The sequence below is a fragment of the Lissotriton vulgaris genome, chromosome 2_1 (genome assembly GCF_964263255.1).
Source record: "Lissotriton vulgaris chromosome 2_1, aLisVul1.2, whole genome shotgun sequence".
In the NCBI taxonomy this organism is placed as follows: Eukaryota; Metazoa; Chordata; class Amphibia; order Caudata; family Salamandridae; genus Lissotriton; species Lissotriton vulgaris.
The window spans coordinates 1097527347-1097544307 of record NC_141687.1 but is presented as its reverse complement, the minus strand read 5'-3'; the positions used below and the strand labels follow the sequence as shown (position 1 = coordinate 1097544307).

At 45.8% G+C, this 16961-nt stretch overlaps 1 protein-coding gene across 1 annotated transcript in view; it reads right to left on the bottom strand.

The window, feature by feature from the left end:
• Positions 1-11902, bottom strand: part of GRIK4 (glutamate ionotropic receptor kainate type subunit 4) — a 1036684-nt gene extending 1024782 nt beyond the window's left edge. Inside the window, exon 1 of the mRNA XM_086958780.1 lies at positions 11780-11902. Coding sequence (XP_086814906.1) covers positions 11780-11861 — 82 coding nt within the window. The 5' untranslated portion in view covers positions 11862-11902. The remainder of the gene's footprint in view (positions 1-11779) is intronic.
• Between the last annotated feature and the right edge of the window lie 5059 nt (positions 11903-16961).

Here is a 16961-nt window from a genome sequence, read left to right as displayed (position 1 = left end):
CAAAGATAACAAAAGTGGAATATATTGACATTATTACGGAATATCACACTTTCATCCAAGGATGGCACGGCAAAGGTATGCTTGAAATTGAAGAATATTACTTTCTGCTTCGTTCCCATCCATGGACACCCACGCTCTATCATCTGCCCAAAATACATAAAAACGAGGTTGACCCTCCAGGCCACCCAATCATTTCATTGCAAGGAAACTTAAAGGAATACATGTCCATGTATGTAGACCACTTCCTCTTTGAATTTGTAACCCAATTCACCTCTTGACACCAAAGATTTTTTAAGATGTATTGAAGGTATTACATGGGAACCAGACTTTTTAATGATTGTGCTAGACATTACGAGCCTTAATACTAGCATTGCACACAAAGATGGACTTGAAGCTGTTACATACTTTTTGAAAGGACACTCGTTAAAATATGCTGAACGCAAAGCTATGCTGATTGAAGTTACCAACATCTGTCTGCAGAATAACACGTTTATCTTCCAAGATCAACTCTATAGACAGATACAGGGATCAGCCATGGGTACCTGTTTTGCCCCTAGCTACACAAATTTGTTTGTAGGCTGGTGGGAGAAGCAGGTAGCCTTGTCAGAAACCCATGACCAATGGGTGGACAAGATTGTAAGTTGGGCTAGATATATAACAGCTCTTAATGAGAATAAGATCAATCTTATGTTCCCAGAAGAAATTAGCACTAGATCAGTAAACTTTTTAGATCTCACAGTTTTTGCCTGCAACAACAAATTCTGTACCGCTCTCTTTAGGAAACCAACAGCAGGGAATTTCCTGCTACATGTGAGCAGTAATCACCCCAATAACCTAAAATGTAACATTTCTTACGGTGAGCAACTCTGTACAAAGAGGAACAGCACAAGAGAAAGCAATTTTCAAATCGAAGCTAAAGAAAGCAGGAAGAGATTCCAAGTGAGAGGCTTTCAGAAAGGGGTTCTAGAGCGAGTCATGAAGAGAGTTCAGCCTTAATTTAGACCAGACCTCCTCCAAGAGAAAATCAAGAAGGGGGATGCACATATCAATTTTAGATTGATTACCAGCTTTTCTAGCAATGCTGCGTCCATTTGAAAGATATTACAGAAGAATTGGCATGTGCTCAAATCGGACTCCACAAAAGGCCTGGACCTCTAAGACTCTCCACTAATAATATACAGGAAAGCCAGGTCTATTAAAGACCAGCTGGTACAGAGGCATATAACAGATGCCAATACAGAGTCACTATTTAAAATGTTTAAAGGCTTCTTTGCATGCTCCAGATGCAAAACTTGTGTCAACAACAAAAAGGTCATGACCTGTGGTATTTTATGTTCTACTGAACCTAAGCAAATAACAACATTTAAGAATTGTAACAGAGCATTTACGATTTATTGCCTCATGTGTCCATGTCAGTTAAAATATATTATTTAACCACCACAGGGGCAGCCCTATACACCTGAACCAGGGGCAATCAATATTTTATCCAAACAACGGTTCAAGGTATGTGCAGAATTATAATTTGCGCAAACAAATACTAGCAATAGACAATTATTAAAGACAACAAACATCTATACATGCATAAAAAAGTAAAAAATAGAGAAACAATAAGGGCCCATATAAAGAAAATGTGGTAATACTTAAAAGATGTATTCAGTAAAAACACTTATAAGATAAGGCTCAGAAATATATACTGGTACATGTAAAAATTGATATGAAATACGAAAACCAGACAAGTGGCAGACAGAAGGAATTACATAAAAGAGGGGGTTTCAGAACAACACTGAAATCGCCACAAGTAAGTTGAGTAAGTGGGCGTGTGAGTGGCTCTATGGAGAAGTCAGTGGGAGTATGAGTACTAGTATAGGTATGTGAATGGTTGTGTGGGTGTATGACTGGGTGTACAAGAGGTTGTATGCGGGTGTGAGTTTTTCTGTGGATGATGTCATCAGTGATACCCTTTGAGTTGTCATCAGTGATGTCATCAGTGATGTCATCAGTGATGTCACTGACCATGTCATGAGTGATGTAATATGTAAGGTCATAAGCAGTGCACTGCAGGGGGTAAGTTCTGGTTAGCACAGGTAACTATAACTGCTGAACTTGTTTTTTTCAGACAATTACTAAGGTTTTACAAATTCTATTTCATACCTATAACATCCCTGTAACCCTTGGTGTTCTAAGCGAATTTCAATGTTTTCTAACTAGTAGTTACATATGCAGAGTGGTGGAGAAAAGGGAACGGAGCCTCTGACCAGCTCTCAGGAATCCCACTGTGTTGGACTTACTGGAGTTAACAGGAGGGGTTATTGGCCCCCAAAGACCCTCAGCATACAAAGGGACTTTATTCCAGTAGCGGCTCGTGGAGGGAGTGTTGCGGGCGGATTAAAGTCGAACAGAGTTCAGTAGCTAAATAAATAAAATTAATTACAATGTGCTGCAACGCCAAACGGGTGATGCAGCGCACAATGTAATTCGTTTTATTTATTTGTTTAGTTACTGAACTCTGTTCGGTCTTAATCTGGGGTTTACTACCCCCCACCCTGCCCCTTCCCGCCCCACCACCACAGCCCTCCCTCCACGAGCCCCTACTGCTTCATTCCCCAACAAGTGGCATGCCAGGAGGCATGCTTGAAGAGCAGTGGAGAAAGGGGTGGGGCCATTGACCAGCTCACAGAAATCCCACTGTGTGGGACTCACCGGAAGTAACAGGAGGGGTTCTTGTTTCACGAGGATCCTCAGCATCCAAGGGGACTTCATTCCTCAACCAGTAGTCTGCCAGGAGGGGAGTTTGCATAGTGGTGGAGAAAGGGGGCATGGCCTCTGACGACCTCTCAGCAATCCCACTGTTTGGGACTTACTGGAAGTAACACGAGGGCTTGTTGGCCTCCAAGGGCCCTCAGCCTCCAAGTGGACTTCATCCCCGAACCAGTTGTGGGCCAGGATGTGCATTTGCAGAGTGGTGGGGAAAGGGGGCGAGCCTCCGATGACTTCTCAGCAATCCAGCTGTGTGGGACTTACTGGAGGTAACAGGTGGGGTAGTTGGCTGTTGGTTGGATGAAGTCCTCTTGGCTCAGGAGCCATGGGGACTTCATTCTCCAACTAGTAGTACTCCAGAAGGAGCATTTGCAGAGTGGTGGTGAAAGGGGGTGACATTTATTTGACATTAATTGGTTTTCTTGCCTGGTCCGATTTCGGCTCAACGGACCCCATCACCCGGGGCCAGGCCTTTTTAACCATGAGCGAGGGGGCTGCACAGCCCCCGTCCTAGGTTGATTTCTGCCCCGGGGACCCCATCCCTCAGGACATGGCCTTTAGAGGAGGGGAGCTGTCTTTCCTCCTCTCCAGGCCGATTTTGGCTCTGGGGTCCCCCAGGGCCTGGGGGCGCACGCCCCCTAGGCCGATTTTGGTCCTTGGAACCCCATCCCCTGGGACCCAGTCTTTTTGGGTGTAATTTTTAACGGGTAGCTGGCATCCCCCCTCTCTGGGCCAATTTCGGCCCTCGAGTCCCCCAGGGCCTGGGCTTTCCTTTTTTACATTGTTAAAGGGGAGGGGAATGCACAGCCCACCTCCCCAGGCTGATTTCAGTCCTGGGGACTCCATCTCAAGGGGCCTGGCATCTCCCTTGTGGACTGCGGGCGATAATGAATGCTCCCGCGGGCCATGCCGGCTCCCAACCTCCAGCGGGAGCCGCCATTGCTTTGAAACACATGGAGCTGCTAGACATGCAGCTCTCTGTGTGTGAAAGCAAATACTCCACTTCCAGCAAGCACAAGCATTTCTCCGCTCTTGCTTGCTGAAAGTGGAGTGTTGGCTGTGGCTTGGCGGTAAAGCTCCCTCCAAGCCACAGCAAAAAGCTATGTCTCTGGGGTGGTCATCCCAGGGCATAGCAGGAGCCGGTTCTGGCCGTCCCCAGGGCCATGGATAGGTCCTGGAGGGGGACCCTTGTGACCCCCTCCTTTTTTTCGCATAGGGCCTGCCCCTAGGAGGTGGAGGTCCCAGGGGAAGTATATGGCCTCGGAGGGGCTGCGCTGCCTTCCTCCCTGTCTTTGAAGTTAAACGCAGGGGAGGTGGTGGTCCCCGGGGAATGGGGGTCAACGAGGTCCCCATGCCTTTTCATTTAGCCCTGGGGTGGTGGTGGTACCCGGGGCTTTAGGGGGTCCGTGCGGCCCCTCATTATTTATTCTGAATATCCCACTAGGAGGGGGGCCCCATTCCCCGCTCCTTTATTTTTTTACATGCCCCAGCGATTTGGCCCACCTGGGGGCTTTCTGAAAAAGACATGCAGGAGACTGTGCCTTCTTTCTTTTTCAATTTTGCAACAAATCTGCATCTCCACTCACAAGTTTGTGGCAAAATTGATATAAGAATACATTTTTTAACCCTCAGAGGGGTCCTGTGAGACCCCACCACCAGTTCTAGGTGGTCAGGGTAGTTCTACCCTGCCCCCTCTGTTTATGTTTTTTACATTTGTTGTAGAACTCAGCAAATGCCGAGCCCCAAATGACTGCCAACACTTCCTGCTTGAAGTGCTGACAGCCAATCACATTTCAACACAAGAACAAATTTGTTTTCCAGTTAATATCTCCCAAACTACTGAAATTACAAAAAGCACGATCTGCATACCAACATCTAGCTTCCTGCCAAATTAGGTGTAATTCCATCCAGCGGTTCGGTATGTAGTCGTGTCTAAATGTCCTATGGTAATAACATTGGGGGAAACATGTTTTGTGACCACCACCTTCCGGGGGTAATATATGATTATACGGGTGCCTCTTGGTCCCTCTGTCCCCAGGGACCACCCCCTCTCTGGGGACAAAATGAATTTGCATTGCAGGGCGTCAGGGTATTTCACCGGGTCCCGGGGACAACCACCTTCCAAGGCCGTCTTCCTTAAAATAATTGAAAGGGGGCAGCATAGCCAATCTCCTGGACCTTTCTCGGCACCAGGGACCGCCACCTCTCCAAGGAAGGTCCTATAAATTAGAAAAGAGGGGGGCTGCATGATCCCACTTCAGGAGTCATAGATGACCCTGGGTACCGCCACCCCCCAGGGCCAGCTCCTGATATGTCCACCTCTGGGACCTAGCTGTTTGCTGTGGCTTGGTGGGAGATTTACCACTCCTGCAAAGCCAATGCAAATGCTCCGCTTCCAGCAAGTGAGAGCATTAAATATGCTCTCACTTGCCGGAAGTGCAGCAAAATTGCTTTCACACACAGGGAGCTGCATTTTTAGTAGCTCCTTGTGTGTGAAAGCAATGCCGGCTTTCGCAGGAGGTGGAGACCCAGAAGGGACTGCGGGGACCTTAAGGCTCCCCAGTTAGTCCCCAAAAGTTGTGAGTGGGTGCCCTGGGTGGGAGCAGGGTACCCAGAATAGAGGTTGGGATGGAGTCCCTGGGGCTGAAATCAGCCCAGGGAAGGTGGGCCACGTCGCCCCCTCCCCTAATACTTTTTTTTTAAGCTGGACAAGCAAGTCGCCGGAGGCCCTGCCCTGTTTCACCATCACTCAGCAAACGTGCCTCCTGGAATACAACGGTTGGGGGCTGAAGTCCCCTTAGCTGCAGAGGCTCCTTGGGGGCCAACAACCCCTCCTGTTGCCTCCAGAAACTTCCACACAGGTGGATTGCTGAGAGGTGAACAGAGGCCCCATCCCCTTTCTCCACCACTCAGCTAGCGCACCTACTGGCACACTACTGGTTCGAGGATGAAGTCACCTTTGACACTGATGGTCCTTGGGGGCAGGGAACACCTTCTGTAAACTTCAGTAAGTCCTGCAGAATGCATCACACGTAGAAAGAGCAAAATAGGAGGAGAAATAAAACATTTCTCCTAGTATTGCCTGCTTAAGACCAGTTATTTCCTAGTCTTATTTTTAGTGCTGCCCCATACAGTGTAAATAGGGGGTAGCGGGTGTTGCGGTGGAATGCCCACAGCAACACACATTGCCTGCCATGGTGGTGTTAAGCCACATTGAGTGGCTTAACGCCACCTTGTAAATACTGGTCTGTAAACAAATCCACCAGAGCGCACTGGCAGCTCCTCCACTAAGTCAGAGGAGCTTCGCCGTAATGCTCTTTGAACTGTGCAAAAAGAAAAAGAAAAGGATAATAACAAGAAATTTTTATCATTCTATTTTTTTGAGCAGCACTCAGCAATAGGTCGGGCGGGCTGAGCTTGCCAGAGCAGAGTGAGCAGTGGTTTGCACTCTCTAAGTGCGCATGACAGTTTGGCCGGCCCTCTTGGGACAACCAAACAGTCATACGCACTTAGCATGTTCTCCACTGGGCTGTGTTGCCTGGTGGAGAATATGCCCGGGCTCACAGGCAGTGCCTGAGTGGCCAAACTAGCTGCTCAGACCAATCATGACGCTGTTTATACAGTGTCAGGATCAGCTGGGAGAGTCTGGTAGCCTGGGTGCTTTTGGTGCTGTCCGTGTGAGTGAGGACAGAGGAGAGGCCTGAGGAGGCGAAGGTAAGTTTATTTTCTTTATTTTATCATCCCCCCGCCCCTCCACCCCCATTCCGAGGCACCCGCCTTTGCCGGAGCGTCAGAAAAGTGAAGCTCCAGTGGCGTTAGGGCTTCTAAATATGATTCTGTGTCAGTGTGCATGTTCTTTTTCATAGACTTCTCTCCCTTTTACAAAGTCATGAAACAACAATTTTCTTGCTAAACAAACTAATAACCAAACTATAAAATAGGGAGCATGTAGTGTCTCCTTAGAATGTAGTATCCCTTGGCATTCTAAGCAGGGATGGATTGGGAACCAACAGTAGCCATGGCAAAAATATTCAAACCAGTCCTTCTCCCTTTTTCCTCTCTCTTCTCTCTCTCTCTCTCTCTCTCTCTCTCTCTCTCTCTCTCTCTCTCTCTCTCTCTCTCACTCCCCTCCATCTCTCTCCTCTCTCGTGCCTGCTGTAATTACTAGAAGAGTTGGTGAAATTGAAGAAACACCAGCAGTGCCCCCCTGCCTTCAAAAACCGACTTCCAGTGGCTCCATCCCCTGGGAAATGCTGGAATGGTGGAATAAATGGGCAGCCTGGGCCTCCATCCATACCAGGTCCTGCAGTTTTTTTAACTACAGATATAGGGTCTGATTACAATGCAGTAAGGAATGTCTCTGACCCTCAGCCGGAGCCATCCTTGCCACATCGTAATCTCCTGTTTGTAATAATTTCCGACTGATCCATTTCGATTGAGTCGGTCGGAAATTATTACAAGCAGGAGTTCCAAATGGCTGATGATGGGCTCGGAGAGCCTTTATGCCATTCGGAAGGCCTTCAGCAATGCCTTGGCCAGCTCTTTCCGACCGCGGGATTACGGTGGCAGTTTCCCACTGCCTTTCTGTGCCGGCCTATCCGACACAGAAAGGCATTGGGAAACTGTCTTTGGGGGCCCCAGCAGGACCCTCATTGGTGCAAGAATGCCAAATGGTGGCCTATGGGGCACCTATGGTGCCCCCCTGTTGATCCCTGCACCTGGTGGCAGGCACCTTGCGGTTGAACTGCACCTCTGCTCTTTGCTATGAGAGCATATATTCCGTTCAGAATGCATGGTCCCATAGTAAAGTATAGGATTGCGACCGAACAGGGTCGGTCACATCCTAACAGGTGGGCTGGAACCGACGACAGGAGGTCGTTTGGTTCCATTTCCAGTGCGATTTCGGACGGACTCCGGTCTGTCCGACATAGCAGGCGGGCCCATAATCTTTACCTTTTTCCACTTGGCATGATATAATTCTAGTCCCGACAGAGTCATGGTGTTGCAAGTTGTTTTCATTCAGCTTGCATGTATCAAACAATTGCTTTTATATTTTTTATTGGCCTTGGTAGTGAATGCTGCTCCATTCACAGAGTTTGCAGAGTTTTCTGCATTCCTTGGAGCACACGAGTTCAGAAAACCCTACTCCACAGAGCAGAGTTTTTTCCTCACTCGCTCTTACCAACATCAAGTTGGTGAGCATGAGCGAGGAAAATCCACTGAGATTTCCCAATGCGGGGAGTCAGATTTCTTAATGCAGGCGGTCGCTTATTGTCATGACCGGTGCATTGAGAAAGCTGCAGTTCGCGTTGAGAAAGCGGCTGCTCAAGTAGAAAATCTACTCTAGTGGCCGCTTGCACTGCACATGGTGCCGTTCGTGCTGAGAAAGCTGCTGCTCAAGTAGAAAATCTACTCTAGTGGCAAGAAAAGAAGCAGCGCCCGCTTGCACTGCACATGGTGCCATTCGTGCTGATTTTACAGCGCGGGAAAAACACCTGGTGCTGAAAATCAAAGCAAATGGCATGACAAAATGCACTCCGCCGCTTGCAGAACTCTGTGTAGCATGGCAGAGTTTTTTGGTCACTTCGCGGAGTTCGGCACTCAGTTAACTCTCCCTAGGCCTAATTCTTTATTTCATTCATGAATACTGAAGTGCATGAAAACATTTCTTATAATATTTCTTGTACACACTTCTGAAATAGTTCACACCTTCTTCTAACAACATCCAAAGCACTAAAATCCATTAAGAGTGCTTTGGGCTTTGTAAGGGGTAAGAAAGCAATATATAAATTTCAGTACAACACAATGGGTGATTGTCTGTTTAGGAAAGTCATATGGAGAACTGGCCAATAGGCAGTCCAGTATCGCCAGATGGGCTGGTCTGACAGGTCAGTATGTGGCCTGTTTGTGAGTCTGTTTTATGGTCTGGTGGGCTGGATTTTACTCATGGTTTCCCAGATTTTGCCACAAACCAGAGATGTAAGTGGCGCAGGACCCTTAACTCATCAACATTTGAAACCAGAAATTGAAGCATGATGCTATCAGGCAACATATTCAGGGCCACTGGTTATTATACGGCAGGGGAGAGCCAAATTATGTGGCAAGGTTGAGTAAATGATGCGACGAAACACAGCACATTTTATAACAAAATGGCCTTATTATTTTGTCATTTTTACACTTGTTACCACTTGTTGGGCATTGGTTGCACATCATTTGTTCCATTTTAACACTAAAATATAGCAATAAAAAACAGAAAGGTGACCAGTCAAGCTGTACAAAGGGCGTTCCTCTGTGTGACAACATGCGTTGCTGCACTCTTTGTAACTATTGAACCGTTTGAGCTACAAATTATTTGTATTTGTTCAAATCTGCAGATTGTGCAGCAGATGGTGGATTATGTGGCAAATGGGTCAAATCTATAATTATGCAAAAAACGCAGCGGCTGCAGAATCATATAATTGCAGTGGCCCTGAATATATTTATGTCTAACTTACAGGCAATCATGCTGCTCGATTGCTGAATAACTGTATAAACGGTTAAGGTAATCCATGTCAGCGATGTAGTTTCTGTTTTCTTGCATTCCTTAACCGCATCGCTGCCGCGGCTTTTCCTGCTGTGTGCGGCTTTTTTCGAATTACCGCGTTACATGACGAGCTCAGCTCGTCATCAGCATACGAGCGCTGTAGCTGATGACGAGCTGAGTTCTTCATCAGCATCGAAGGGGTTAAGAGTGTTTGCTTTTTCTAGCACATTGTGTTTCTGTAGCTTTTTTTGTGCAGCATACCACTGTTGTATAGTGCAGACTGTAAGCTGAGTCATCTCTGTGCGAGTTCATGTGCGACTGAGAGCTCTGGAAATGAGGCTGAAGGCGGTGAGAGTTTCTCAAAGTGCCTGACAGTGGGTCCTAAGGGTGTTAGGAAAAGATGCTCATCTCATGCTCGGCCTCTTTGCAGAACGCACAGAGCAGTGTTCAAGCCTGACAGTTGTAATTGTGATTCTATGCGAAACTGTGCGAAGGAGGTGCACAGCTGTCGAAATATTGACAGGTCAAAAGTAAAAGATAATGCACTGCTTACAGGTGAGTGGGTGTGTTGTGTGTGTGGGAGGATGGTGAAGAGAAGGAGATGCGAGGAAGTGCAATCAGGAGAAAGTGAGAACTGGGTACTGAACAGAAAAGAGATAAGGAGTGACATATCCAGATGAAGCATTTCAGACACATGTGGAGAGAAAAAGAGCCTCAGTGTCTTAAAGAGAGACCGCAGAGAAAAGTGTTGTGAAGGATAAAATGAGAATGATTGTGCCACTCCAAAGACCCCTATCACTTTCACAGCCCTTAGTAATGTTTGTTACAGTTTCATATTTTCTGAATTGGAGCATTTTTCATCCTAATTATTAACAAAATAAATCATTGTTGTTACTCATTTATCTGATACTGGTAAAAAGCATTGGCAAGGCCAATAGGTTGGTTTTTTTTCAGTTGCATGACCATTACTGTGTGATGAGGCTGGATTAAATAACATAATGCGCAAGGATGCCAACATTCTGGTTGTGTAGTATGCTATAGAAAAAGCGGAATTTTAGCTTACATGGTTTAAGCCTTTCTCCTTAATTATTTAAGCTGTACATGCTGTAAAGTATTCCTAAGTTACGCTTCTTAGACCATGCCATCCTTTATTATCCCACTTAAAACCGTGCCACAATCATTGCCTGCAGCAAGCACAAATGCCTACAGTCCACCATACCTTGCAAAACATCTTCACACTGTGTCTGTACAAGTTTCGAACTGCCCCAATTTGTAAATGTGTGGCACCATTTTATCTTTCTCATTCGCTAATTAGAGTCATTTTTATTTTGGTTCTCTGGCATCAAACAATCAATCAATAAATAGCTTTATTCGCAAGTATAATAACATCCATAAAGGCACATACAACATTACATCAATAATATAATTCATAAAATACAGATCAAGCAATAGTTAAAAAGTTAAAACGTAAACATTTATTTTAAAATCATTTTAAAACAACCTAGACCTGCGAACTCGCAAAACAGATTTTTTTTTTAATTGCATATTTCCCATCCTTGCGTAACTCTGAGAGCATGCTCGAGTCTAAACCAAAAGAAATTTCAACAAGAACATCACCCGCGCTTGTCCCAACCTCACTAAGAGACACCTTCACAGGGATTGACAGGCAGTCACTACTTATAAGGCCGTGACATTATTACTTGTAAACCACCCAACTCCCCCTTGCAGAAACATAGGCCACTATTAGGCTACTTTATCAACTAGAGTTAAAATACACACTATTGTTAACAGTATCAGTCATTAGCATTTATTGATTTAGAGAACCAATCAGGAAGGCTAATCTTCAAAACATTGTGCCTTTATCAAAACTGTGGCAAATGCCTTTAATCTGCAGCTGCCGGCAAATTCGCACCATATTTGAGCAAGTAATCATCTGTATACGAGAGGAATGGAAATCCCAAAAAGTAAGATCAATAACTCCATGGATCGTCAAGCAGGGCAGGGTTGGACTGTTTGAGGATCATATGTGACTACCTCTGTCCCTGCCGGGCAGGACGTTTAGACACACTGGCTTTTTGTAAAAAATGGAAGCCCTAATAACCGGTCAGCCTCTAATACATCATTCTACCAATCAGAAGCGTGACACATCATTGACCAATGCAAAGAGAATATGATGACACAGCCCAAACCGCAATTGCGACCATAATCAATGATGCGCAATCAGGCTAATGAGGAAATTGACCACTGAGCCGACTAGAACGTTTATGTTCTAATGATGCCTCTCGCAATCCAATCCATGACACTTATTGACCATTAATTGCTTAAAAAGCATGACCCGTCAATACCCCTGCATATTTATGTTGCATTTCTAACCTTGATCCATCGACGACAATAGCCAACCCAAAGCGACTGACGCAGGCTGCCATTAACTGACCGCCATAGCTCCTCCTTCAATTGCAAGTTTGTTAAATCCAGTCACGAAGACCAGGGTGTACTTACCGATGCGCAATGAGCTGGGGCTGCCGGAGATCTTCATTAGCCACAGCAGCAGCAGCACCAGAGGCGCCAGGACCGGGGGCATTTTCTATGAATCCTCATGGAGCCCTCTGGTGATCTGGGCATGACATAACTTTCTGAAAATAAAGAGAGAGACAGGATACCTCCATTAGTGGAAATCTACATCTGCTCCAGGCCCAAAGAAAGGCATGAAAAGGTCAAAGCTGTCTTGAAATGGGCCCCGTCTCTATCAGCACCGCTCTCTCATGACCATTTGTATAGATGAATGATTCGTCGTGTTCCCTGATTGGCTTGTGGTTCCTTATTCTCCTCTTCCTTGATGTATCTAAATCTGGCAGAGAGGGCAGCCCCTCTACCTATCTCCCAGCAATCCTCTTCCCGCAACTTCTCTCTCTATTCCAGAAATGCAACCCAAATTTAGCATTTTCCCACTGGCAAAATCTTTCCTCTGCCCAAAGAATTAATCTGTTCCATCAACCCTATCCCTTTCCTGGTGAATTCTTCCTTCTCACCACCTGAACTGAAACCCCTCTCTCCTTAGCACAGGGACGTTCTTTGCAATAAAACCTCTTACGGCGTCACCAACCATTCTCCCCATTAATCCCTTCATCGCTTTCGTACACCCTTTGTCTCCAAATGAGTATCTGCATATACTTAACACTTACACGGTGTTGTCAACATCTCCATTTTCCCAAGGCAACAATGGCAGTGGTAAACAACCTTTACAACAAAACTTTTACAACGCACTACCATTACGACGCAACTTTTACAACGCAAACCATTACAACGCATTGCGCTGGGGGGCGCTCTAGGATAGGGAATAGGTTTAATGTACTATCCAACACCTTCCCTACTATCCACGGGGACTGGAGTTGGAATAGTAAATTAAACTATTCACTATCCAGCGCCCCAAAGCACTATGCATTGTAAAGGCATGCGTTGTAAAAACTGTGTTGTAAAGGCATGCGTTGTAAAAGCATGCGTTGTAACGTCATACATCCATTCCATCTCCTCAATCAGCTAACCCTTTACATTTACTACCCCACCTCTATCAACCGCTTCCTCTTCTGACCACACCTTCGTCATCATCAGCAACCATTGCTCTCACTGTTCCCACGTCTCCTCTAATCAACCGACACTTCTCCGATCAACTTATCCCTCTCCAAATTCTCGTACTTTTTCTCGATCCTCCCCTTCCTCAACACCAACTGCTTCTTTTCCTGGTCAACCCTTTCCTCTCCTTATCAGTCTGTCATCCCTTGGCACTATCACCTTTTGGTGGCAAACAGCATTAACCACGCAGTCTAAGCCATGCATGCCATTGCCATACAATTGGAACGCACTGGCCTTAACCACACACATGCCTTAACCATGCATATGAGTGGTTAAGGCAGTCAGCGGTCTAGTTGCAGAGACCGGATTGGTGGGGAGAGGAACAGGAAGGATCAGCAGAGGAATAACAGGGACGCACCTTCGGAAGTAGTGCTTGGGGGGCAAGGGTTATTTTCATGGGGAGGGGGTCGTTTTCAAGGGGGTAGTTTTAGTGCTCATGGCGAGGGGAAGGGGCAGTTTTCAGGGAGGGGGCCGTTTGAGGGCTCAGGGCAGGGGTCGGGGTAGATTTTTGGGCTTGGGGTCCTTTTAGGGCTCAAGGTGGGGGCTGGGGTCGGGCAGTTTTGTCGGCCGGGGGCCATTTTAGGGCTCAGGGCGGGAGGCTGTGGTTGGGGTAGTATTTCGGGCTGTAGGCCAGGTTTTAGAGTTTATGTCATTTATAGGCCTGGAGCGGAGGCATTGCAGGGCTGGGGTTGGTTTTTAGAGCTCAGGGTTGGAAGTTAGGGTAGTGTTTAGGGCTGGGGTGGGGGGCCTGCAGCACTGGGGGCTGGTTTTTAGTGCTCATGGCAGGAGGGCTGGGGCGTGATCTTTATAATTTATTGTAAAGACATGCGTGATAAAGGCATGCATGGTAAAGACGCGGTTGTGGTTGAGACCCATTGTTTACGCCTGTGTTGTTGAAGGGTGCATTGTTCTATCATACAACTCCTCTTGGTTCCCTGACAGGGCACTAAAACAAATGCTAAATTCTACTTATGTCTGCATGTGTGGCAGCAGTTTCCGCTCGTCTCCCCGCCGCTCAAAATTACTTCCCTCACACCTTCATCTCTCCTGTTCAAAACAATGGTCCGTCATTTATGTTTTGCTCACCTTTACGCTAAAAGTTCAGCCACTGCTCACACCTGTCATTTGTAAGCCTTAATATCTGGGACGAATCCCTTTTCTTGGCTGTAGCCTTAACCAGACTCACAATCTATTTTGTTTCATTGTTTTCTTTGTTGTTCTGGCTTTTCAGTATTCTTTTAGCTAACGTCTTTCAGTTTGGTTATTTAAATGTTTGCACAGGTAAATACATCGGTATCTGAGTGCTGGACAAAACCGACTATTTACTTAGAGCTAATTCTAAATTTTTCTAGTCACCTTCAAATTTAATATTGCCGTTCCTCTCCACTGTCCCAAACTAGACCAGTTGACATTTAAACTAGGCTGGCGGAATAATTGAGATTTTTTTCTCACATGCAATATGTGAAAATCTTGTCAACTGTCTGCGTTTTACGTATAATGCATGTGGATGGAAGTACCCATGAAAATTGCAAGCGAGGTATGCCATCTCAGTGAAATTGCCTACACCTGGGGCGTATTTACAAGCCCATTTCACTACTGGTGCGTCACTTTTTCCCACATTAAAAGATTTAGTCGCGCAGCGAACATTGATTGTACAGCTCAAGCGACTGTGGTACACCCACAGTTTCCATGAGAAATTATTTGTATAAAATCGAATTTTTTACAAGTTAAAATTATGAGATAAACTGGGAGCAGATTCGAAATTATGTGAAGTACGTAATGCCTAAAAATCAGGAGTTCATGAGATTTTCGCGTAATTTCTACACATTCTATATGATATCAATGCAATTATTAGGATCCAATGGAGGTGCAGGGCCACAGGGACCAAGAGTTTCATGATGCAATATTGTTATGTAAATCCTGACAGACAGAACTTGCAACTGCTCCACCGTCATATCTTATCATCCTACTGTTCTGACCCTTAACACTGAGCCTGATTCACAAAGGTAAACTTTCACACTTGCGTAAGTTTAGTATTTTCTTGCTATTTAGAAACTACAAGATAATAGTAAGCTTACGACTGAGGAGACTCCGCACTTAAAAAGATACGCATGCCTTCCACCGCCCTTCTGTGTCGCACCCATCCCGCTCCACTGAGGCACCCTATCACAGAAATTGACCCTATTAGGTCCTTAATTGCTGATCTACACTAACCTATTAATGTCCTACCTCGTGCTCTTTTCTCTCCTCTTCTGATTCACTCAATTTTCAACTTCTCCCATTCCCTCCTCTTCCTTGCTCCGTATCGGTGTCCTCATGTGTATTGTCCCCTTTTCCTCTACTCAACTCCTGGTAGTGTCTTTCTGCATTTCTCTGTAGTGACCGGTGCTCCTCCTTACCCAAGAGTCTTGCCTCATCACCAGTTTGAGTGGAGGAACTTTGCTCCACTTAAAAAAAAAAACAAAGCCCCAGATGAAAAATAAAATGGTAATTCATTAACATTTGTGTTTCCATCCTCCCGTCCTGAACCAAGCATCAGGACAGAGGGGGGCTGCTGATACATGACAGCAGCAGGGAGGAGGGTGAGCTGGGTGTGCACTTTTCAAAGTGTGCATGTCACTTTGGCTGGCTGTCTTGCGACGGTCAGCTAGACATGCCCACTTTGAAACCTCTAGCCCAGCTGTCTGGAGACTGCTGGGTTAGCAAGTGCAGGCCTCCAGATTGTTGTGGAGCCCTGAGTGAGGCCCCTCCCTCCACTCAGGGTGATGCTCTCACAGCATGAGAGCAGAGCCAGGATTGGTCTAGGGAGTTTTCTGGTGGCCGAGTTGCAGTATCAAGAGGTCCAGAGCAGGAGTAAGGTAAATTTACTTTTATCTTAATTTAAGTTTATGTGTGCACACGCGAGTACAGGTTTATTTTTATATTTATTTATTTTATTTGATCGCACGTGACCCCCCCCTTGTTGATGCCAGCTGCCACTGCCCGCCACTCTACATTATCAAGCTTCTCTCCACAGCCACTCTGTAAACATGTTGTGTTCCCTTTGAGTGTCCAGCACTGTCCCTCAGGACTGTCCTACTCCAGTCCTAATCTGTGTCCCACCCAAATACACACTGCTGCCTTTGGGGCCTCCTCTGACTTGTTCCATTTCCGTTTCCTTGCCCTTCTGCAATATCCTGCTGCACTCAGCCAAGACACTAACCTACTGCACTCGCCTTCCATCACTCAGAAAAGCCCGTCAAGGTGGGCTCAGTCACTTCCCCTGAGGGTTCTGCTCCGCATAATGTTTCACTGACCCTCAGTGTTACACCCTGCCCTACCCCTGAGAGCGATTCCGCGTCAGGCCCCTCAGGTATTCCCAGTTTACCTTCTCCGCTCTGGCACTACTATTTCTCATTCCCTGTTAGAGGGTCGTGCATTCAAGCAGAGGACAACATTTTGGGGACGATGAGGAGAGATGGAAGTTGATGAATCAATGTTTGAAATGATCATGCCAAAAGGCTGTATTTGTACATGATAGTGTCTAATTACCCATCAAGCTACGTCATGCAGTACCAAATGACCAAGAGTTCAGTGCTCACTGCTGGGATATGTGCGTGGTAATTGGATAGGTCAGTCCAGGCCTCATCATTCTGATCTCAAGCAAATGAGTAAAAAATATTTTTTGATTGGGTTCTAATTAATTCTTGTTTATATAGTTGTTCTAAATAAAGCACTTGAGTAAAAGTGCCTTATAAATTACCTAATATAAGTATTGTCATTTTATTGTTGTTTTTGTTATTAACGTGTATGCTTTTCCCTTAATCTTGATACTTGTCTCTCTCCCACCAACCTTTCCCATTGATAGATTGTAATTCTCCTGTTACAGAATGTCCTAATGATGTTGTGAATATGTTAGCCTAATGTGTCTAACCAATATGCAGTTACAGCTTATTATTCATGTGCTGCAACCCACTGAGCTATTTTTGTAATATGCAAGCTTCAGCTGGATAGAATTGTTTCTGTAATGTGTAAGCTTTCCCTTGGTTAAGTTTACAGAATATACATTTCT